Genomic DNA, 25,052 nt, shown 5'->3' on the forward strand with positions numbered 1-25,052 from the left:
TGAATGCTGTCCAGCACCCCGAGCTCCCAGAGGCGTCCGCTTCCCGAGGTTCGGAGTGGTGGGAGGGGGGCTCCCTTACTGTGGGTCAGTGAGGGGAGGACTTTCCCCAGGGCAGCAGGATGGGGGCGGGGTGAGGGTGGGAGGAGGAGCTCTCAAGGGGTGGGGGGGAGGCGGCGCTGGGAGGAGTTTACTGCAGGAGATCTTTTCCTGACAGGACTAAGGTGGGAGAGGCTCTGGGAGCCCTGAAGTCCAGGCCCTGGGTGTGATTGGAGGAAACGGCTCAAGCATCCTGGGGGAAGGATGGGGAGGGGGCGGGGCCTGCAAGGGACCAGGAAAACCCTCCCAGACTGGGCTGTCCGGAAACAGGAAGTCTGAGCTGAGATCCCTCTGCTGCCCAGCTCCCTTTCCCTTCTCTGTAGTGAAAACTGCTCCACCTTCCCTGAGGCTTAGTCCTGTCCCTCTCTTTCCACCCAGGAGCTCAGCTCTCCCCCCTTTTCCCGGGAGCTCAGCTCTCCCCCCTTCCCGGGAGCTCAGATCTCCCCCCTTCCCCGGGAGCTCAGATCTCCCCCCTTTCCCGGGAGCTCAGATCTCCCCCTTTCCCCGGGAGCTCAGATCTCTCCCCCTTTCCCGGGAGCTCAGCTCTCCCCCCTTTCCCCGGGAGCTCAGCTCTCCTCCCTTTCCCCGGGAGCTCAGCTCTCTCCCCTTTTCCCCCTTGGAGCTGGGATCACTCTCCATTCCTGCACCGAAGCCTGTGCTTGCAGCTCCCAGGTAGGTCGGAGCCCGCATGCCCCACATTTCCGGCTCCCACTGGCTGCCCTGCCCTTTGAGTCTCCTCTTCTGACCTTGGGGTACATGACCAACAAGTCTCCCAGGAGCACACTTCTACCCAGGCTGCCCCCTGCATGACCCCCACCCCTTAACCTTTCCCAGACTCCCAATCACTCCCCAGACTTGCCCAGATTCCCACTGGGACACACTCTCCCAGACTTCAGTCTCTGTCCATGATTTCAGCCTTCTGATCAGCACCCAGCTGTCCCGGCTCCCCATCCCATCTCTTGGTTAGAGATTCAGCTGTCCTGCTGTCAGACTCCAAGCCTGAGCTCTACCAGAAGTCCCAGCATTCCTCCCCATCTCCCAGGCAGACCTCAGGGCACAGTTCTCCTGCTTTCCCAGCCTCAGCTGTCCAACACTTCTCCCCCCACTGGACCCGACTTCCAGGACTTCCATTGGTCTGTCCTGATCCCCAGACCTCCTGCTTCCCTGGCCCCTCTTCTCTCCCAGCCCTCAGAGTTGAATGCCAGACTGGATTTTGTCTCTCAGTCTCAGGCTTTCCTTGGTCACTCCCTGGGGTTCTATTCCAGAGCTTTCCCCAACCTCCACCTCCCCACTTTTGCTCCCTCCTATCCAAAGCAGTCTGCTGTACAGAATGATCATGTGTGTGTTAGTTGGGTGGAGGAGAGGCAGGGAGGCAGAGGACCAGGTGGGAAGGGGAGAGCTCTGACTCAGGAGCCATGGAGGCTGACTGGTCTCCTCTCATCTGGGATCCCAAAGCCCCTTGTACCTCTGAGGGAGAAGAGGGGTAAAAGAAGGGGAGCAGTCTTCTTGAGACCACCTCCCTTTCCAATCCTGACTCTCTCTACCTTGTTCTGAAGGGTGCAGACTCTCCCCTAGGGGCAGGGCCAGGGCCTTTGTAACTCCTGGAGGACCTCACACTCAGACAGGAATCCCTGTAGCCTTGCCTTCTGCTGAGAAAAAGAGGGGAAGTCCTCTCCTCCTCTGGGATGCTTCTCCCTCCCCAGCTTCTTCTGGTGACCTAGTCCTGGCCCAGGATTTGGGTCAAAAGCAGGCAGCAAAAGTGGGGTGAAATTAGAACAGTTTTACTGTCAGGGCCCCAAACCCCATTCTCCCAGGCCATGAAATCAAAGGCAAAGCCTGGTACGGGGATGGGGGAAGCTGGGCATTTCCATGCAGAGGGAAAGAAGGGAGGGACTCCCCTGGAGTTCCTGGCTTTCTCGGGGTTTTCAGAGAGACTTAAAATTAAAGCCTCCCCATCGTTAGCTGTGACCTTTGTTAGGAAGATCTTTGGCTGTTGTCACTTTTCTGGGCCCTCCAGGGTGGGAGCAGCAGGACTCTGAGAGAAAGACCAGGCACCAAAGGGAGGAACTTGAGAAAAAAAAGAGTCACTGTGGGTGTTTGCTACCTCCACAGGGAGCCTGGAGCCAGAGGGAATGGGCCCTGGGAGCCTCAGACCTCCACAGGTGAGTGTAGTCCATCCCAGACCTGACCAATAGCAGCACTCACAGCCATTTCCCTTGGCATGGAGGACGGGCTATGGAGCTGTCAGGGCCTGATGTATGGGTCATTTCTGTACAAAAACAGGGGAACCCAGTAGTAACAGTGCCCTGCCCAACTGCATCCTTGGACCCTTGGCATCTTGGGACCCGAGACAGACAGACAGACAGACACACACACACACACACACACACACACACACACACACACACACACACACATAAACACCTCTCCCACTTCACCATTTGCTTCTATGTTCCTCCTCATTACAAAGGGACTGCCCAGCCAACCACATCATCATGAATCTCCATTACAGAAGGAGCGGGTCTGCTCTGGTTAGGCCTGCCCAGTCCTCCTCAGCACCCAAAGACTCTTCTCCCCTCCTCCTGGTTTCCTGTGCCAAGTTTCTTTGAAGCTCCTAGAAAACTTTCACCCAGAGTTTGTCCTAGTCAGGCTGGGAGCCAATCCTGGAAAGCTTCCCCAGTTCTTGTCTTGGTCATGAGAGCAGAAACTGTCTCCCTGAGATGCTCCTATCCTGCCTCAGCTCCTCCAAGCCTTCCCAGGAATCCCCAAAAGTCTCCCCGTGACCATTCCTTGGCTCCAGCAGTAAGCACTGAGAAAGGCCTTGGGTCCAAGGGCAGCAGTTTTAATACCCCTCTGGGCCATTCTGCTGCTCTGGAGCTTCTAAGACCCGCCCTGGCACAGGGACCAATCTCTAAATGAAGCTGCTGGGATTCTTATCCTCACCTCCACCATTCCTAGGCCCCAAGGTACTCTACCAACTTTTTTTTTTTTTTTTTTGCTTGTTTAACTTAGGCTCCCCTATGCAGAGTGTCAGGCGCTCTGTGAGAGCAATTGGGAGGAAAAGAAGGATTAAAAGAGTCACATTAGGGTATCCTGGAACTCCAGGTTCTTGGATATTATGATTCCTCTAGGCTGCAGCAGGCCCTGGGTGGACCTTGAAGAGTATGATGGATAGAACTGACTAGCGTCCATTCCCTGGGAAGTAAACTACATTTCTCCCTCCATCTGCCTGTGTCCTGGGCATTCTTCCTTCCTTTGACCAGATGCCTGAGGCTCAGATGTCCCCAAGCCTTTGTTTGTAGAGATGTCTCTAGTGGAGGACCCTCCCTGCCAGAGACAACATTTCCTGGCCCTCCTTTCTCTCCATCCTCTTCCCCTCTTTCTAGCCTCTCCTTAAGGTCATTCAGACAAAACAGAACCCCTTCCACCTTTACTCTGATTCCCTCTGTGAGCCCAAATAGGAATTAGAGGGAACATGAGTTAACTCACTATGATTGTATATAACTACTTGTTTCTTTTATTTTGAGTCCCTGAGGCTAGTTCATTCTGGATTATATTTTGTATTTCTCCTCAAGGGTCTCAACTTTGTAAATTTTCTACATTTGTGGTCTTTTCCTTGGGAATGCTTGGAAGGACTTTCATTAAAGGTGCTTTTCCCTTGAAAGCATTCCATTTGTTTTTGCTTCATAATTTGCTCTTGGCCATAGGGTCAGGTCCTTTGCCTTCTGTCATATCCTGTTCCAAGTTCTCTGCTCCTTAATGAAAGTTGCTGCCAAATTGTGTCTGGTCCTAATGGTGGCTCCTTGGTACTTGACTTGTACTGCACTTTCATTCTGGAGGCTTGCAGGCTTTTTCTCACTGACTTGGCAGCTCTGCCTTTTGGTGACGGTTTCCTGGGAATTTTCCTTCGGACATCTGTTTGAAGAAGCTGGTGTTGTTTGAGATAGATGCAGAAAGAAATCTGAGAATTTTTCTCTTGGCCATCAGGAGCTCTGTTCACATGACATTATACAGGCTAGTCAGGGGAGTGGCTAGCAGGGGTATCAAAGGAGCCATTTTACCTTTGCCATTTGCTATTTCAGTGACTATATTATATGCACTCTTCCTTTTGATCATATTAGCTAAGAGTTTTCTTCACTTTATGAATCATTTCAAAGAAGTCATTTTTGTTTTTATTTGTCATTTTTTATATCCAATTTAGCTATTCATTTATCTCCCCACTAATTTTAATATCTCATTTTTTGTACTTATTTTCAGTTTTTCATTTATTTTTTCTAGTTTTTTTTAATGCATATTTAGTTAAACATCTATTTTTCTATATACTTACTGTGTGAAGGTAAGTCTATTTCCTCACTTCCACTCCCAAGGTGAGCTTCAGCTGAAGCCCAGAAATTTTGGGATATTGTTTCATTGATGATTTTCACTTTCCTTTACAAAGTTATCATTTTGGGCAGCTAGGTGGCGCAGTGGATAGAGCACCAGCCTTGAATTCAGGAGGAGCCGAGTTCAAATGTGGTCTCAGACACTTAACACTTCCTAGCTGTGTGACCCTGGGCAAGTCACTTAACCCCAGCCTCAGGGGAAAAAAAACAAAAAGAAAAAACAAATTTATCATTTCTAAGATTTGTCCTCTGACTCAGTCATTATGTAATATATCATAAGTAAATCTCCTTTTAGGTTTGTATTTTTTGTTGGTAATCTTTGAAATAATTTTCATTCTTATTACTTTAGGAAATGAAAGAATATATTGATTATTTCTGAATTTTTTCATCTGTGTGGAGGGGCTCTATATACCAATGGTTAATTTTTATAAAAGTACCATGTGTCGAAAAGAAATTAGTATATTTCTCTGTTGTCCCATTTAGAACATGCCACAAGTTCTTTGCTTTGAGTTTCTCTAGACATTTGTTCATCCGTTCTGCTTTATTATTTTATTTCTTCATCCTCTTTTCCCCTTACTTCTCTTGTAGATGCCCCTCACTCTCTGCCCTTCAAACAGTCCTGTTGATTAGTTTTCTAATTTCATCCATTTTTCTTCCCCTTTCTAACAAGGATTTCTCTCCCTCTCCTCATTGTCCACCTTCCTTTGCTGTTTTTCCCAGATTTCTGTTCTCTGTCACATAGCTCTCTGCTCACAGGGTCTTTTTTCCTTGACCCTTCATGCAGTTAAATGCTCCAAGGTTCCCATTCTGACGCTGTGCTGTAGGAGCTTTCTGCCGCTGCTTGTGGACCAACCCTAGAGATGGCTTCTTTTCAAAACATTGTTGTCCAGAAGTGAAATAATAGAATAAGGGGAATAAACTGTGGAATGTGCCTTACTTATAGACCAGGATGAGGTCAGGGAAGCAGTTCCTAGCTTGACATAAATTGTGTAAAATTCACTGTTTCCATTCCCTTTGGCCAAAGGTGGTTTATATAGGAGAAGAGGTTATAGATAAAAGGAAGAGCTAAAATAGGCACAAGGAGTGGGAAATAGGAAGTGGTGCTGGAACAGCAATAGGGTTACCAAGGAAAACAATGTGGAAGAATTCATTAAGGGAATATGCCCTGTGGCCCTAGGATGCCGTTCCTTATGTGTTCCATAATAAGTCACTTCTCAGCTTTGTTTCAAAAGGTCCTAAATTCAATCAGTCTCTTAATGACCACAGATTCAAGAGTAGACTCTGACTCTTAGAAAGCCTATGACTTTTGGGCAAATTGCTTCTCTATTTTTCTGTTTCCTCCCCTAAATTGGAAGGGATTGGACTCAACTTCTAAAGGGTCTTTCAACTCCACATCTTCTGACTTTTGATGCTGCAGGAGGTTGTGACATTCAAGGAGCTAGCTGTGGACTTCACCCAGGAGGAGTGGGGGCTCTTGGACCCCTCTCAGAAGGAGCTATATAAGGAGGTCATGGTGGAGAATGCCCAGAACCTGCTCTCCTTGGGTAAGAGCACTTCTGATAATTGCAAATATATAATCAATCTACTATAAGTCTACAATACAATCTACTCATTACCCAGTGTGCAGGCTTTGGGGTGGAGGAAGAGAAGGGAAAGGGTTGGTCTTTGCCTTGTAGGACAGGACTTAGGGATGCCCTTTGTAATTCCTGAAGTTTTCTCTTATCCATTCACAGGTCAAAGATTAAATCAGGTAAGCATCTCAAACATGGAACTACTCTTAGAGTTTAGCCTCTATCTGGACACAAATTTTGACTGCCACAGCTCTGAAAACTGCTAAGGAGGCTTTTCCTTTCAATTCCTTCCTTTTTCAGATGAGTCTAATATTTGGAATATATATATATATATATTTTTTTTTTATAGCAATTATCAATTTGTAGCCAAAGCACCTGGTTGTCCCTCATATGGGAAGTTTCTCCTTAATCTGCCTTTGGATTGCCTCCATATTCCAGTACAAGGGGTGGGAAAGAAAGAGAAGGGAATAAGCACTTATTTCTACCTGCCAGGGCCTGTGCCATATCCTTTCTTTACAAACCATAACAATTCTGTTTAAGAAGAACTTCCAGTAATAATTTACTTTGATGATTATAAGGAACAAAATTCATAACAGAGGAAGAATCAAGAAAGATGTTGTTTGCATCCAGAGAGAAAAACTCATAAATAGAAATACTGGTAGCCAATTTTATATATCTATGTGTAGATACATATTTACATTCTTGTGTATTTATGTGTGTGTGTGTGTGTATTTCTATGTAGTAACAGCCATCCCAAGGGTAGGGGCAAGCGAAGTGAGGGAAAATGTTCACTTGATAATTTTCTTGTCTATTCAAAAGGAATAGCAAGTTGTGCACTGTTGATTTACATTTTCTTGTGCAATCTTCTTTTTATTGTACTATGATACTGAAATGTTTGTTTATAAATGAAGAGTAAAATGAAATACTGTAGCAGTATATCATCACCTTAACTTTCCAAGTTGGTTGATATTGTTATCTCCATTTGAGATTTGAGAGAAACTGAGGAAAAGAAACATAACTGAATTGATGTTCCCAGATGTACACAGTTAGTGGCTGTCCAACACTTAATGCTGACTCGGGTCCACCTGACTTTATTCTCAGAGCTCTCTACTCCATGAACAGTTCCTTTAACTTCTGGATAATGGAAACGATGGAATGAGTCTTTCCTTCTGTAAAAATGCGTGTCACATTCAGTGTCCCCCTTGATCAGGCCTGAGGTTGTTGCAGCCCAGAAACTCTTTTTGCCCAGGTTTGGGATCAGAAGTTTCTGCCAGAAGGCAGCCTCACAGGATAGGAGGTGGGAGGAAGGGTCTTTGGCTCTGTCTCAGAGGAAGCTGTACAAATATTGGGCCCATCCTGCTTTAGGTGAGTTGGTTTACAATCCCAGTGAGGAAATATTGGCTGAAATGTCTGAACATCAGGGGCTGAATTTCAGCTCTGCATCCTCATCCTTTCTCTAAGAAGAACTAAGTGACCAACTGCTCTCCATCTTCTTCTCTTACTGATTTCCCTGCCCAGGGCTTCCTGCTCCCGGAGAAGAGATGATCTCTTATTTTGAGCAAAGGGAAGCACTGTGGATGCTGGACCAAGAATGCCTGAGGAGATGCTCTCCAGGTGAGTGAAAAGAAAGCAGGGGTATGAGATCTGTAGTCAGAAGAGGCTTCTGGGTGTAACCCTGAAGCAAATGCTGATTTTGGGACAGACAGGCCAGACTTGGAATTCTTTATTGAATACTTCTTGGCAGCAGTGTCCAGGGCTTGTCAGTGAATCTATACAATGAGTGAGTCTCACTCCATGGCCCTGTAGGTCCTTTGCAGTGAGCATCTGTGATTCTATAAGGCACTGTTTGGAATTTGGAATAATGGAAGTCTCCTGAAAGTGGGCAAAGGGATTAGCTTTGGGACAGGGGCCATTTCTTAGTACTTCTAGTCAGTAGGGACTGCTACATGGCAGTCCTAGACTAAACACCAGGAACACAAAGAGATGTCAGGGACATCCCCTGATCTCATGGAGGTCACAGAGTGGTGGGGCAGACAATACACTAGCAACTGTGGAGAGACCCACTGCGGACCAGATAAACTGGATAATTTAGTGCTCCAATGCATCATTAGCTGATGAGGATCATGGTAGTTTAAGGAGAGCAGAACTGGTGAGGAAAGAGCCAAAGTGAAACAAAATAGCTAGCATTTATACAGCCCTGTGTGCCATGCTCTGCACTGTCTTATTTTTTCCTCATGAGAACCCAAGGAGTTAAGTGCTATTATTGTGTCCATTTTACAGATAAAGAAACTGAATCTAACAGAAGTCCTATAACTTGACTTGCAAGGTTCTCAGATGGGATTAAAACCCTGGGTTTCCTGATTTAAGACACATTCTATCCACTGTATTGTATTCTGATTTTGAAGCAGATACAATGAACATTGTCATACATGTATGAGGCACAAAACAGAATTGGGACAAGTTCCTGTGGAGACATGGAAATTCGTTTTTTAAACGATAGCAGTCAAAGCTTACTGCTAATTACTATTAAAAAAGATTTATTTTTCTCTTGGCTTATAACAAATGTTGCGCTAAATGACTCAAGGATCAATTATACATATACATATATATATGTGTGTGTGTGTGTGTGTGTGTGTGTGTGTGTATGTGTATGTATATATATATATATATATATATATACATATATATATATATATATATATATTGCTTTATGTTGTTTTGTTTTATTTTTTTAATAATATTTATATAATTTATATAATCACAACCTTTGAAAGGATAACAACTGAAACCCTATTGAATGACCAACCCATGTAGCCAAACAATTCCTTTATGAATCTGCCAGAGAGAAGAAGAGTAACATAATCAGAGGAAACATTCAAATTAGAAAACAATCTTACACAAGTCAATGAGCGCCACTTTAAGGTCTGTTTTGGTAGAAAGTTTGTAGTCTTTGAGTATTTCCTATATATGCACCAGAAGTCATGTCTATGAAAAAGAAGCAAAGTGCAGTTAAAGAAAGGGAAAGGGAAAAATTAAAAGTGGAGATTGTTAGGATTACTAAGTGAGAACTCGGGTTGTCTGGATAGTTACAAGGTGAGAATTCAGGTTGGACAATTACAAGGTGAGAACTCAGGTTGACTTGATGGAAGGAGCAAGCCCATTGGCTGAGGTGGTTCTTCCCAGAAGCCCTTGCATTATCCCACGCCCATTCTCTGGGAGAATAAAAGAGAGGACTCCCAGAGATAAAAAGAGACTCTGCATTGCATCAGGCTTGACGGGGCTCTCTGCAGGAAGGGAAGTCACTTCTAAGGACAAGAGTTAACAGCAACTGCCTGGAGACAACGGTTCACTACAGGAAGAAGAATCTGTCTGAGAGATTTGAGTAGACACAGCAGATCTCTTCCCAGAGAGTGATCCAGCAGCTTCTAGAGACGACAGCTCGTTACAATTGGCGTCCAACGAGGGGCAAGGAGTTTTGCTTATCCTGACAAGAGGAGCTAGACCAGACCTTTGCAATTTTGCGCCCGAACAGGGACAGACACAGTCCTGATTCCAGTGGAAAAGTTTCCGATCTAGATCTCAGTCTCTCTGACCCAGAACCGTGAGTAACGAGGAAACTTTGTCAAAGATTAAGTGAGCGTGCTAATAGATAAATAAGGAACTTAACTTGTTAAGGGCTAAACCAGGAATCTCTTATAGCTGAAATGGGGCAGATGTTAGCTATATTCAATCCCTGGACCTCAGCCGATTCAACCCCAGCCACAGAAGCAACCTCAGCTCCACCCCCATTCAGGAGTGGTACTATAGAGAGTATAATCAAGATAATTGAGGAGCAGAGTTTACTTGTAACCTGGGTACAGATTGCTAAACTCTTGGCTGCATTAAGACGCACATCCCCTTGGTTCTTAGAGGAAGAAAAGATAGATGTAGATAAATGGAAGCTAGTGGGATATGAAATGAAAGAATTTCAAGCAAAAAATGGGCCTCGTTCAATTTCTGCAGAAGTATTTTATATCTACAACATAGTTCAATTAGCCTAAACTATCAAGCAAGTTGTAGGAGAAGGAAAAGTTCTAAAAATGAACAGAGGAGGAAGTGTGAGGAAAAAAGGAAAGATCAATATCTTTCCCTAGAGCAAGAGGATTTAAATGAGGAATTATGGTATGATTCTCTTGAAGAAGCTTCAACCCTGCCTAGAGAACAGATTATTGACAGGCCCACATCAACCCCACCTTCAGAGATGGAGGAAGAAAGAGGGGAAGAGGCAGAAACACAAACAGAATTGCCTGTGAAGAAGCCTAAGCCTATGACAAGATTAGAAAAAGCATTGGTTAAAGCTAAGAGAGAAGGACAGGATATAAGTGATTTTATACATGCATATCCTGTGATTGAAAATACTGACTCTGTAGGTAAAAAAAGGAGAAGATATGCACCTTTAGATTTGAATAAAATTAAGGATTTGAAAAAAGGTTGTACCCTTTATGGGGCTACATCAGCTTATGTCAAAATGTTACTAGATGGTTTGTCTTATGAAGTCCTAACCCCGAATGATTGGAAATCCATAGCAAGGACATGTCTGGAACCTGGAGAAAATTTATTATGGCTTGCGGAATTTCATGAATTATGTAAAATTCAAGTCAGATGCAATTTGGAAATAGGAGTTAACACACAATTCACTTTTGAGCACTTAGCTGGTGAAGGTCAATATGGAGAGAATTCGGAACAGATTAATTATACCATGACAATATATGAACAAATTGCTAAGGCTGCAATAAAAGCTTGGGGTGTCCTTCCTGGACAGAAAGATCGTGGAGAGGCTTTCACTAAAATACAGCAAGGTCCCAATGAACCTTTTGCAGATTTTGTGGGACGTTTGCAAACTGCTGTCAAAAGAACTATTGGAGAAAATGCAGCCACAGAAATAATGACCAGACATCTGGCTAAGGAAAATGCCAATGAGATTTGCAAAAGAATTATATGGGGATTAGACAAAGATGCTCCTTTAGAGGAGATCATAAGACGCTGTGCTACAGTGGGAACAAATGCTTTTTACACCCGGACAATGATGAATGTGGAAAGACAGGGTCCCTCCTGGCAAGGGCCTTCTAGAGAAACTCGGCAATGTTTTCAATGTGGAAAAATTGGACATCTAAGAGCTCAGTGTAGATATGGAGATACATTGAGAAGACAGGGTAAAAGAAGACCTAAAACTCCATGTCCAAAATGTCACAAGGGCCTCCACTGGGCCTCCGAATGTAGATTGACCCAGGGAAATGACAGGTGGGGCCCAGCTTCAGCCTCCCAAGTGGGGCATGATGGCAGCCGAGGTTACATCCAGAGAATTTTAAGACATGATCAATCAGCCAAAAGGCAATCAGATGGAAGAAAGGGATTGAAATTAGGAAAAATAGAGTTGTGTGCAGTAGAGACTACCGAGATACTCCCTGGAGAAGTGAAATCTGTTCCTGTTGAGCCTATGGATCCTTTGCCTCCAGGCACAGTAGGCTTGACCATTTCACCTTCTGAGAGTGCCTACAAAACAGTGTCCATCCATACACTGATGTGGGAGACTGGAGAACGTGTATCTAATATCCCAGTCACTAACACAGGCAGACAACGTGTGATTTATCAACCAGGAGAAGTAGTAGCATCAGGCTTATTGTTACGGACCCCTAATAAGCAACCTAGTGATAGTCGCCTAGATTTTGACTCCAATGAACAAAATCCAGGAATATATTGGACAGCAGCTGTGACAGCTGACCGACCTATGCTTACTATTTATATAAACGGAATACCATTTGAAGGATTGGTAGACACGGGTGCAGATCGTACAGTTATTAGAGGTGCCAATTGGCCTGGTCACTGGCCAAAGATTAAAGCAAACACCTATATGTCTGGGGTGGGAGCAGCAGAAGTTAGTGCTAGGCCTTTGAGATGGGTATTTGAAGGAGAAACAGGAGCTTTTACTCCTTTTGTGGTTGAAAAAATCCCCATCAATCTGTGGGGAAGAGACATTTTACAGCAGATAGGATTACAAATAAGCACTTCGGCTTTTTAGGCAGGGCTGCTGTTGAAGGCCTACCTGCACTTTCACCAGTTCCTATTCAGTGGAAGACTGATTCACCAGTGTGGGTAGAACAGTGGCCCTTAAGAAGTGATAAAATTCAGGCCTTATTAGACATAGTGCAAGAACAACTTGATCAAGGACACTTGCGGCCTTCTCTAAGTCCTTAGAATTCCCCAGTATTTGTGGTGAAAAAGAAATCTGGAAAATGGAGGATGTTAACTGATCTAAGAAGAGTAAATGAACAGATGGAAACTATGGGAACTCTTCAGCCTGGACTTCCATCTCCTACTCAGTTGCCAAGAGAATGGCCTCTATGGGTTATAGACATTAAGGATTGTTTCTATTCTATTCCTCTAGATAAGGAGGATATGAAAAGATTTGCTTTTTCAGTGCCTAGTGTTAATTTGGCCGAGCCTTATAAAAGATATGAATGGACAGTTTTGCCACAGGGAATGAAAAACAGCCCTACTATGTGCCAAATGTATGTTGCAGCTGCTCTTGCTCCAGTAAGAAAAGCCTTTCCAAAAGTAATATTGTTACATTATATGGATGATATTTTGGGATGTGCACCTGAGGAACAAATGTTAGAGGTATGTCTACAAAGGACCATGGAAACATTAAAGTACTACAAACTGCATATAGCTACAGAAAAAATTCAAAGACATGCTCCTTTTCAATATTTAGGATATGAAGTATATCCTAAGACACTCACAGTACAAAAGCTTTCTTTAAGAACAGAGAAGTTGAACACCTTAAATGACTTTCAAAAATTAATAGGAGATATCCAATGGATGCGTCCAGTGTTAGGCTTAACTACCAATCAACTACAACCTCTATATGACATTTTAAGGGGAGACAGTGCTTTAAATTCACCACGCCAGCTTACAAAAGAAGCACAAAAGGCTTTGAGAGAAGTTGAACTGGCTTTATCCAATGTGGTTGAAAGAGTCACTCAAAAACCCTTGGAAATATCAGTTTTTGCTACAAAAGAGGCACCCACAGCAGTCCTTCATCAAGGAGACAGAGTGATTGAGTGGGTGAACCTCCCAGCACAACCAGAACAAAGCCTTACACCTTACCCAGTGCTTGTGGCTAGGATTTTATTAAAGGCTATTAAGAGAGTAATACAATTATCTGGAATAAGTCCTGAAAAAATATACACATTCTATACTAACGCACAAATTAATGTATGCTGTGATACCATCCCAGAATGGCAAATTTTATTGGCCACCGCTCCAAATTTTGCACATGGATCTCCATTAAAGATTACCCGGCTACTACATAATTGGCGATGGATTTTTGAAGAAAAGGTTTCTAAGGTTCCTCTTAAAGGACCAACAATCTTTACAGATGCCTCCAAAGAAAATATTTGTGCCATATACTCTCATGATTTAACCATAAAGAGAGTAATCAGGACTCCTTTTCAATCCACTCAACAGAATGAATTATTTGCTATCATGCTAGCTCTTACTTATTACCCAGGAGACGTAAATATAATTACTGATTCAGCCTATTCAGTAGGTGTAGTACAAAGAATTGCCACAGCCCAAATAAAATTTGCAGCCTCCAATATTTATCAGCTCTTTAAGGAACTTCAAGAGCAAGTGAGAAAACATCCAGGCAAGATTTATATCTTGCATGTCCACTCACATAGTGGACTTCCAGGTCCCATTTTTGATGGAAATTCAAAGGCAGATAGCCTTCTAACCATGTTAGCCAGTAGTCCTTTATTTCAGGAAGCACAAGAATCTCATTCTAAATATCATCAGGCTGCTCAAGCTTTACGTTTACAATTTGGAATCACAAGAGAGGAAGCTAGGAGCATAGTAAAAAGCTGTACAGCTTGTCTTCCTTTCCATGCTCCTACACTCCCTCCAGGGAAGAATCCTCGTGGTTTGAGACCCAATGAAATCTGGCAAATGGATGTGACCCATTATAAATCTTTTGGTCGTCTATCTTTTATCCATGTAGTGGTAGACACCTTTTCAGGATTCACATTTGCAATGCCAGCCCCAAAAGAGACAGCCCGAGTGGTCACTGAATTCCTTATACAACCTTTTGCAATTATGGGTGTGCCACAAGCAATAAAAACAGACAATGGACCTGCATATACGTCCAAACATTTTACACACTTTTGTGCACAGTATAAGATTTTACATACCACGGGCATACCCTTTAATCCTCAAGGGCAGGCAATAGTAGAGAGAAGAAACAGAGATATTAAGACACTCCTCCAAAAACAAAAGAAAGGGGGAGCCACGGGTAACCCTAGAGAACTTCTAAATTTAGTTCTCTATACCATTAATTTTCTAATTTTTGACAAAGATGCACTGGCTCCGGCAGACAGGTTTTATAACCCACCAGAAGGGCAGTGTCCAGTGCGAGCAGCTCCACTGTCCTTAGATAATCGCCAGGTGATGTGGAGAGATCCGGAAAGTGGTGAATGGAAGGGACCAGATAGGTTAACTGCCTGGGGGAGAGGGTTTGCTTGTATTTCTTCAGCAGGAGAAGGAATCAGATGGGTGCCAACAAGTCATATTCGCCTTGTCCATCAGAGAAAGACAGAAAAAGAGAAAGGCCTCAAAATAAAGGAGAAGATCTAGGAAACATCTGACACTGAAAGAGCATGGATAATAAGAAGACTGTTAAAGAACTTTAAAAACCAGCAGGAATCATTGGACTTCCTCACACAAGATGAGACTAATGGACAATGGACTTATGGACATTTATAAATTTTCAATTTATGATTATGTTATATACTTCTAGCATGTGTTACATTACTATGTTACTATGTGCTTATGTAATTTATGTAATAATCTGTAATACTTCCCATATTGATGGATTTATGTTTCAAGGTCATTTATGTAATTATCTGTAATACTTCCCATATTGATGGATTTATGTTTCAAGGTCATGACTGTCCTATGTTCTAAATCAAAAGAAAGGGGGAGATGTTAGGATTACTAAGTGAGAACTCCGGTTGTCTGGATAGTGACAAGGTGAGAATTCAGGTTGGACAATTACAAGGTGAGAACTCAGGTTGACTTGATGGAAGGAGCAGGCTCATTGGCTGAGGTGGTTCTTCCCAGAAGCCCTTGCATTATCCCACGCCCATTCTCTGGGAGAATAAAAGAGAGGACTCCCAGAGATAAAAAGAGACTCTGCATTGCATCAGGCTTGACGGGGCTCTCTGCAGGAAGGGAAGTCACTTCTAAGGACAAGAGTTAACAGCAACTGCCTGGAGACAACGGTTCACTACAGGAAGAAGAATCTGTCCGAGAGATTTGAGTAGACACAGCAGATCTCTTCCCAGAGAGTGATCCGGCAGCTTCTAGAGATGACAGCTCGTTACAGAGATAATTGTCACATAATTGAAGCAGAGCATGTCTATTCACAAGGTTTAAATTCTAGTCTCAGCTGCTGGGATTTGGGCCAAGTCTCTCAGCCATTCTGAGCTGGTGACCTGAGTTGTCAACTAAGGAGAATGAAAGCACTCTTTGTGTTGTCACAGGTTATAGTTTGGTTCCATGAAACTCCTTAGAAATTTGATCATGTTTGGGATGTGAATTAATGGTACTTAGAATGATTGCTTCTGCCCATTTTATATTATTTTTGTTTGCCTAGGAAAAGAGAAAATGACTGAGTTTCTCTTCTGCTGATGGAAGAAAGGGAATATAAATATATGTGAGTGTGTTTATGTGTCGGGATAATGACTATGTTTCTTTTATTATTTGCTCTTTTTCTTTTGTTTTGGAAGGAGAGATTAGACTTGAAATGAAAGAACCTCCTGCAGAGCTAAGCCATTCTGTGGTAGAAACTCCCAAGCAACTATTCATGGGTGATGGATCCTCTGACTTTACTTGGAGAGAAAGCTGTGCAACACATGAGAGAATCCAGTTTAGAGAGAGACGTTGTGAATGTACTGAATGTGGAAAAGATTTTATAAAAAAGGAAAATCTTATTGAACAATCGAGAATCCACACAGGAGAGAAAACTAATGATTGTAACCAGGGTGGAAAGGCTTTCAAAAATAGAGTATTTCTTAGTTTGCATCAGAGAACCCACACTGGAGAGAAGCCTTATGAATGTAATCAGTGTGGAAAGGTTTTTAGACACAAGGGAGTTCTTACTAGACATCAGAGAATCCACACTGGAGAGAAACCTTATGTATGTAACCAATGTGGAAAGTCATTTGGAACGAAGGGAGATCTTACTAGTCATCAGATAATGCACACAGGAGAGAAAACTAATGATTGTAACCAGGGTGGAAAGGCTTTCAAAAATAGAGTATTTCTTAGTTTGCATCAGAGAACCCACACTGGAGAGAAGCCTTATGAATGTAATCAGTGTGGAAAGGCTTTCACAAGAAAGTCACATCTTATTGAACATCAGAGAATCCACAGTGGAGAGAAACCTTATGAATGTAACCAGTGTGGAAAGGCTTTTGCACGCAAGAGCATTCTTACTAGTCATCAGAGAATCCATACTGGAGAGAAGCCTTATGATTGTAAGTGTGGAAAGGCCTTTAGAAGTAAGGGAGGTTTTCTTGCACATCAGAGAATCCACACTGGAGAGAAACCTTATGAATGTAACCAGTGTGGAAAGGCTTTTAGACAAAAAGAAGCTCTTATTGTACATCAGAGAATCCACACTGGTGAGAAACCTTATGAATGTAACCAGTGTGGAAAGGCTTTTATAGAAAGGAAGGCTCTTACTGTACATCAGAGAATCCACACTGGAGAGAAGCCTTATGAATGTAACCAGTGTGGAAAGGCTTTTAGAAAAAAAGAACCTCTTATTGTACATCAGAGAATCCACACTGGTGAGAAACCTTATGTATGTAACCAGTGTGGAAAAGCTTTTAGACATAAATCTAGTCTTACTGACCATAAGTGTAACCAGACTTAAGAGAAACTTTATGACTGTAATCAGTGTTGGAAAACTTTTGCAAATAGAGGATTTCTTATTTGATACCAAAGAACCCAAACTGGACAAAACCTCAATATAACCAATGGGGAAATGCTTTGGGGGGAAACCTGGGAGCTAATGTTTTGTTGGTGGAATTGTGAAGGGATCCAACCATTCTGTCCAGCAATATGGAATTATGGTCAAAGGGCAATTAAAAGGTGCATGGCCTTTGAACTACTAATGTTTCTACTGGGCTTAATTGACAAAGAGATCCTAATGGAGGGAAAAGGACCCACATATGAAAATGTGTTTCTGTGGCCCTGTTTATAGTGGCAAGAAACTGGAAACTGAGTGGATGCCCAGCAGCTGGGAAATACTGAATAAGTCATAGCACATGAATGTTGTGGAATATTATTCCTCCATAAGGAATGAGCAGCAGGATGATTCCAGAGACGCCTGGAGAGACCTACATGAACTGATGCAAAGTGAGCAGACCCAGAGATCAACATACATGGCAACAGCAAGATTATACAATGATCAATTCTGATGGATATATCTCTTTTGAACAATGACATGATTCAGGCTAGTTCTAATGATCTTGTGATGAAAAGAGCCATCTACACAGAGAGGACTGTGAGAACTGAGTGTGGACCACAACGTAGCATTTGCACTCTTTTTGCATCTAACAAGTTGGAGGGAATAGCCCAAAAACACTGGTGAGGGAGGTTCCTAAGGCTGCTATCACCTCCTGTGAGATGAGGCCCAGCTGCCCCAAGCACAATGTATCCAAGCCTCTGAAGCCAGCTTGGGACCAGTTTCCTCTCCCAGTTGTTCCCTTTCAAACCTAGCAGAGGGACTTCATCCAATTGCCAGCTGCCCATGCTTCCAAATATGCCTTGGGGATGGTCTGCACACTTTCCCTCATACTGCCACAGGGTCTGGGCTAGCAAAAATCCTCTTAGAAAAAAAGTCTTTCATACCCACATGAGCCAAATTGCGGTAATCAATGTTGGAAATGTTGTGAGGTTGCAAAGAATTGAAAAATAAATATGTGTCTGACCATGGGAGAATGGCCAGACAAGTTGTGGTACATGAAGGCAATGGAATATTATTGTTCTGTAAAAATGATGAAAGAGCAAGTTTTGGAAAGGCCTGAAATTACATGACCTGATGCTGATCCAAACAAGCAGAACCAGAAGTACATTGTACCCAGTACCAGTCAGAATGCGTGATGACCAACTAGGAAAGCCTTGGTCCTTCTCAGAGTTTCAGGGATGCAAAGCATTCTCAACAGACTGCATAGAAAACGCCATCTGCATCGACACGAACAACTAAGGAGACTGAATGTGAATGAACATGTGCTATGTTCTCTACTTTTTTCTATTTTTTTTTTTAATCTCATCAATGATTTTACACTTTAGCTCTGATTTTTCTCTCCCCAGAACATTCATAAAGCAATGTGTGTTAAGAATAAATAAATTTACTAGGGAAAAAAAAAAAAAGATAAAGATCATTCAATTAAGTAGGGTTCTTAAAGAAATACATAGTAATGGATGTACCCATTTTACAAGAGCTTCATTACCAAAGGTGCTTTCAACCTGGTCAGTCACTCAGCACCAACATTTTGCCTTTTACCCCCCAGTCACCAAGGATGGGGAAAAAGAGTTAATGGGATACTTAACCCCCCTTATTAAATTCATGGAAGAGCTTGATAGGAAGAAGGTAAGTCCTTAGGAGATAATGTCAGGACCCTTGATACCATTGTACCCATGGCTGAAATCATAGCAACTTAATGCTCCCTCCTACAGAACTCTATTGTGATAGTGTCTATAGACATTATCAGAGCCTTAACAACTTGTGTCTCAGCCTCAGCTCCTAATCCAGTCCTGTGACTGGGTCTGCTGGAATCTCTGAAAGCTCCTTGGAGCCATGGTGCATAATTGATGTCCCTTTGAATTCCTGCTCACCACTCCCCTTTCAGCCACACTCAAGGTTGTGTACTTAGGCTTCCACCTGTCACATCCTAAATGGGCAATATCATGTGCTAGATGGCAGAACCTGCAGGACACCACTGGATTTGCAAGGACAGATCACCAGGAGGTTCTGTAATCCATGCAGGTGGTCCTGCTTCCAAATTCCTGAACCTCTCCAGGCTGAGAAGCCACCTGCCCTGGTCTGTTTCAAAGAGCAGTAACTCATGTAAGGGAAGCAGCCAGTGCCCCCTATCATCATTTCTACACCCATTCTCCTCATACTACTAAAATAATTCTTAGAAGAAAAACTACCCATATGAAAAAGGCTCACATTAAACCAGAACTAATGGTCTTAGTAGAAGGTTTTACAGTCCCTAGCATTACAGACCCTTACTTGGAGGGTCTATGACACTTCGGGGTCTGTCCAGAAACTCAAGTTTGCCTCTATATCCAGGGCATAATCAGCAATATGTGCCTCGACCTTGGATCACTAAGTCTCATGCATTGTAATTGCAGCTTTATTTTAATGCTATATTCAGAGCTCCTGTGGCCACAGATGTCCCTGAATAGAACTCTATAGTGCTGGAAAAACCCCCTTAAACATGGGCCATGCAGAAGCCTGTCCCAACAAATCAGACATCAGATTCCTAAACTGTGTGCACAATAAAGGCAACTGCAAAGGCATAGATTCAATTTCTGGGTTGATGTGGGAATCCCCAAAGGCTTCTTGACCCATAGCAGTGCCAGAGGTAAACACCCATACCTGGAGGTGCTTCATGCTGTGAGTTGCACTTTCTCTGTCTGGGATTCACCCTCTACTCTCCATCTCTTGGTTGTAGAACTCCCTCCTTCACCAGGACTGTCCTGATGTGGTTCTATATCACTGCCTTCCTCCCTTCTAGGAGGATCTCTCTGATTCTGTCCACACCATGCTCAAGTTGTCCCCATTTCCAGGAAATCTCTCTGCTGAAGTTCCTCTCTGGTTAAAGCTGACCCTCCATCAGCAAAGGAGTCCTGTTAGTGTCAGCTGTATTCCTGACCCAGACCATAGCCAGCTAGGGCTCACTGTGCCCCTCTGTCAGAAGCATCTTGCTAGAACTAGTCATGGGCATGAAGCATCCAGGGAAGCTTGTCACAAACCACCAAACACACGTTTATTCACTTGACCTCACAGTATTGCAAAACCGTGGAGTGCTGGTGACCCTAACAGGAGAGAGAGGGAGATACTGTATCATCACTCCAGAGAAATATCGTTTCTTTCTCAACCGCTACCTTCAAAGCTCAAATAAGGGCTTAGTGCTCAAAACATGCAAGCAGAAGACTTATGGAAGAGGGGTCAGGATTTTCTGAGGAATGTCTCCCCCTTCCTCTGATTTACTCTCCTGTTTGCCTGAAAACACTGGCCGTACTCTCCATTCTGCCCTCCTTGGTTTGATGTTTCTCTTCTTTATCTGGCTTGCCATCTTCCTTTGCATTCACTTTATAACTCCCTTATTTTACATAAAATCCAAATCCTGTCTGAAATCCATGTTCCTCATCAATCTTCAGGGTCATTCCAACCTTTTGATCAGAAGGAGAAAATAAGGAAATATTATGATTATGTTTTAATTTTTTTATTTGATTACAGCTTTTTACTTACAAAACTTATCCATGGCTAATAAGTTGTAGAGTATGAATGTCAAGCAATATTGTTCTGTGAGAAACGGTCAGAAGGCTGATGTCAGAGAGGCCTGGAGAAACTTACATGAACTGATGCTAAGTCAGTGAGTAGAACCAGGAGAAAGGTACAGACAACAAAAACAAGATCATGGGACCATCAGCTGTGACAGACGTGGCTTTTTTCAAGTTTTAAAACAAAGCTCTTTTCTTATTGTTTTGCTATGTCATCATTTTACCCGTCACAACATCTCATAGCATTTAATAATTGACGTCCATATTTCCCTTTACACAGAAATGTTTTCTGCCCTTTTTATCACCAGATGGCAGTGCACCTTCCACTGGAATGAGTACCTAAATCCCACATGAAACCACCTGATTTAAACACTGGTCTATACTCACAGAAGGAAAACCTGGAAGCTGAAAGAAGCCTTACCACTCACACTCTGGCCACCCAAGCCTCCCTGCTGTTCAGGGTTTAGCACAATGCATTTTAATTCCAAGAACTTGTTTTTAATGAATTCTTCTTGGAAATCACTGAACTCCATGAAGGATCAGCTCAAGCACCACCTCCATAAAGACTTTCTTCATTTTCCCTAGGGATCAATGGCCCTCTCTTCCCTCACTTCAGACTCTAGAAAGTTTGCAGACTCATTAACTCAGTCTGGGAAACCATGAGACTCCTGGGAAGAAGCCAAAGTCAGCCAGCTTTGCTGAGCCTTCCTTGGGCCCTCCAGCAAGTCAGTGATAGGACTGTATTCCTCACACAGCACAAGTGGCATTGCTTTATTTTCTTCTCAGGACTATGTGTACTCACCTGAGAATGCCTGGGAAGCAGCTGAACCCCCACAGAAGGCGTCAAGCTCTCTCTCGCCCTAGACCCCCAGGTTTCAACCCCTAAACTGCCACAAGAGCAACAAGAACCCAGGGAGAGTTGGACAGCGAGGTAGGGGCGGGTTGGACTGCCTGTGTTCAGTGACTCCTCCTCTCCCCAAGATCTCCCAGTGACAACACTGTGGCTTTCTTACAGGAGCCAGAGTCCCCCATCCCTCTACTGCATGGATCAGTCACAACTAGGGAACCCCTAAAATGTACTGTAGCTGGTCAAGAGACCAGGACCTGTAGAAAATGGATCCAGCTGAGCTGCTGAGGGAGGCGCTTTTACCTTTGACTGGCCCGTCCTCTCATGTTGCTGGCTTGGCCAGTGAGGGGTTAGCATGTACTTGGCATGTAACTGACCCCTGCTGCCTTCCCTGGGGGGATGTCCACAGAACTGTTCCTCTTCTAACCTTCCCTGTCATGGTTTAGGGCACTGCCACCCTCAAGCCTCAAGCCTCCCAGGAGCTCTGTCCCAGCCCCAGTGCTATGGGATCGCTGGCTCCCCATGCTCACTCCCAGCATTTCCAGTTCTTTGCTCTGTCTCCCCTGCACCTCTTTCATCCCTGACTCGATCTTCATGTAGCCACTTTCCCACCTTGAACCCTCATTCTGGAACGTTTCATTCTGTCCCCGGGGACTTCCTATCTAAAGGCTCTCCTGAACACCCCGTTGTCCGTTCTCCGATGCCGCGCTGACCTAAGTTGCCATCGGCACTACATCCAGGTCTTGTTCAGGAAACTCCAGGGCTCCTTACTGAGCCACTTCAAATTTCATTTCCTGTGTATCTCCTCCCTTTGAGATTTCAGTTTGGGGATAAACTTCCTAATATGCAGCATTCTTAACTATCACACACAGACACGCATGCCCACAGCGCGCATACACGAATACACACATGCATCTGTATGACCTACTTGAAAAGAAATGTGTTGACATGGAAAGAACCCTACATTTGGAGTCAGAAAGCAGGGGTGAAATGCTGGATCTGTTCCTCTTTGGCGTTGGGAAAGTAACCTTAAATTACTTTCCCAACGCCAAAGAGGAACAGATCCAGCATTTCAGTTCCCTCCTCAGAAAAACTGAGCCTACTAGGCTAGCTGATCTTTAAGATCTCTGCCAGATAAAAATCCCTTCATCTTGTGGGTCTGAGAAGCCAAAGGGGAACTTAAAGACAAACTGTACCTCTTTAAAGACATTGACTGCTGGCCTCTCCACTTCAGGTAAGGGATAATGATTCAAATGACTTCCCTGAACCTGTTAGCAATGATTGCCATTTTGCAGAGGCAGCAAAATGGAGAGTTTGAAGCTTAGATATTTCTCGACTTATGAAACTTGCATATGGTTCCTAAACGAACAGCTCTTTCTGGACACCCAATGAAGGTCTCCTCCCTGAGTTATTCATATTTAAAATATCTTTTACAAAGATGTTCTTAAGAATGAAAAGTTTCAATTCTAAGGTTAAACTTTATAGTTACTGAGATGGAAAAAAAGATGAAGATAGTATTAGAGGTGAAAGAGATGAGGTGAGATCTCTCAAGACAGTTGTGAAAATTGAGTAAGGCTTCATCTACTTCAGAGTTCGCATAGGCCTGAAGGACTCTGAAGTTGGAGCAAAGGGCATTGCCTTGCCCTCCTATGATATCATCTCCCTATTTCATCCAAATATGGGCAACTATGTACTTATTGGTCAAGTTCAATTTCATGGGCAGATCTCAAGTTTAGAATGTAAGACTCTCAGCCAATGAGGATGAGGGTCTGTGGTGGGAGGGGGGCGTTTTGCGTTAGGGATTTAAGGGGCTGTCCTGCCCACAGGAGGTGCTTCCTCTCTTCCATTGTCTGCTCCAAGGGTGGGACACCCTTCTCTCAAGAAAGTACAATAAACTTTGCTTTTCCCTAGAGCTCTCTCCAGCTTTTTTATTAAATGGTGACCCCTCACCATTTCCGTACCACACAGGGGCATTAAACCCAGAGGCACAGAAATCCAATAAATGTTGCTGTGAATTGGTGCAACAGTTTGGGAAAGTTGCTTGGAATTACAATTGATTAAATGGTGATCAAATGCCCATAGATGGTGACCCAGAAACCACACTGCAGAATTGGTGAGAAAGGAACTAGATCCAGTAAAATATTCATTACAGTGTCTTTCTGAGAGCAAAAATGAAGTGGGTGCCAAACAAAATAGATTCTCTTCAGATGGAGAATCTCTAAAATCACGGCATGTGAATGTTTTGGAATATTAATGTGTGGAACAGAGATATCAGGAGAAGAACTTACAGGAATGGATGGATTCTTTTTCTCTATTTTATTTTCATTACTTCTATGACCCGCTATGACCTGTACAGTATGTGCAGGCCCATGTTTACTGGAGCCTTGGCCAGCTATAAGCATATTTAATTAACCTGAGCTGATATTTATCAGTATTGGACATTTATCCATGTTGAGTCTATTAGCTTGACCACCTTCTGCTTAATTTTCTAAAAGCCTGAAGGCCTGATTTTATGTTTCCTAGAAATCAGAATCCTTCCATTCCATCTCTCTGGATAGCAACAACCAATTAGATGCCCCATCCCCTTCTCAATGCTCTCTTAATTGGGATGCAATTTCTCTGATAAAAGCTGCATATCTTCACTACTTCTCCAGCCCTCTTACCATGAACTTTCTCTATCCCTTATGTAGTGACAGAATGGCTCATCCTCCTGAGAGTTAATAAACAGCCTTTCTGTTTTCTGTACTGAGTGATCTCTGAGTAGTCATGATGGGAATCTGACAAGGGAAACTGAGGCTGGAAACCCCAAAAAGAGTCATTTCCCACGTTATCTTGACCTAGAAGCCAGCCCAACCCCACCTCTGTTAAGTACCACTAATTTACCTTTCTATAGAGTTCAGCAGACACCACCCAAGTTTTCTATAGAGCTGAACTAAAGCTAAGTAGTTAAGTACTCCTACTTAACCATCAATAGAACTGAATTCACATTAAGCACCTCCACTTAAGCTCTATACAGTTTGAACTATCACTAATCAAACTTTCTACAACCTTATTGAAGCCTATTCAAACCCAATAGCTCTGTATAGTCTCAAATCCTATATAGGAGGGTGGGAAGAATGGGCAGAATGATCAGAACTGACAGAACTCTAATTCCATCCAAGAGTTCTGCTCCATTTGAGATCTCTTGATGATTTGTAATAAACTTAAACTTCTACTTTTACTTGTAATTTAGTAAATTCTTTTACTTCACCCGCGCCTTGTCTCATCAAAATCCTGCACATCCCCAACAGTCATTTTGGGTAAGGGTCTCCTACATCCCGCACATGACTGTGTGCGCTAACACGGGCTTCCTCCTGGATCCTGCAGCCCGACTAGCACTTACTCTGGCAGAACAGGAAGAAAATAGCAAGAAAGAAATTAGCCAGGTTTGTATCTCGTAAATTAAAACTGTGATTAATTAAAAAAAAAAAATATTTAGCTTTAGGGTCTGGTCTGCTTGTAGAGGGTCAAAGATCCCAAAGACAAAGGGAGAGTGAA

General features: G+C 43.3%; 1 protein-coding gene across 5 annotated transcripts; it reads left to right on the plus strand.

Moving 5' to 3' along the window:
- Positions 1 to 330: 330 nt before the first annotated feature.
- On the plus strand, positions 331 to 24,797 carry LOC141546288 (zinc finger protein 34-like). 5 transcript variants are annotated; one of them, XM_074273980.1, is made up of 5 exons: positions 331 to 768; positions 2,209 to 2,258; positions 5,896 to 6,022; positions 7,568 to 7,663; positions 15,874 to 18,116. In XM_074273980.1, the coding sequence occupies exons 2-5, from the start codon at positions 2,229 to 2,231 to the stop codon at positions 17,022 to 17,024; spliced, it is 1,404 nt and encodes a 467-aa protein (XP_074130081.1). In that variant the 5' UTR covers positions 331 to 768; positions 2,209 to 2,228; the 3' UTR covers positions 17,025 to 18,116. The 5 variants fall into 5 exon arrangements, with proteins under 5 accessions (XP_074130081.1, XP_074130082.1, XP_074130086.1 ...); XM_074273981.1 differs by having other exon boundaries at positions 17,355 to 18,116; XM_074273985.1 differs by lacking the exon at positions 15,874 to 18,116 and adding an exon at positions 15,741 to 15,834.
- The last annotated feature ends 255 nt before the right edge of the window (positions 24,798 to 25,052 follow it).

This window comes from Sminthopsis crassicaudata, chromosome 6 (assembly GCF_048593235.1).
Source record: "Sminthopsis crassicaudata isolate SCR6 chromosome 6, ASM4859323v1, whole genome shotgun sequence".
NCBI classification, from domain to species: domain Eukaryota; kingdom Metazoa; phylum Chordata; class Mammalia; order Dasyuromorphia; family Dasyuridae; genus Sminthopsis; species Sminthopsis crassicaudata.

Excerpts from the sequence above, each read along its gene's own strand:
- LOC141546288 (XM_074273980.1), top strand. The coding sequence starts at position 2,229 with ATGGGCCCTGGGAGCCTCAGACCTCCACAG. Across the intron at positions 6,023-7,567 it reads CCAGAACCTGCTCTCCTTGG|GGCTTCCTGCTCCCGGAGAA; the intron begins GTAAGAGCACTT and ends TTCCCTGCCCAG. Across the intron at positions 7,664-15,873 it reads CCTGAGGAGATGCTCTCCAG|GAGAGATTAGACTTGAAATG; the intron begins GTGAGTGAAAAG and ends TTGTTTTGGAAG.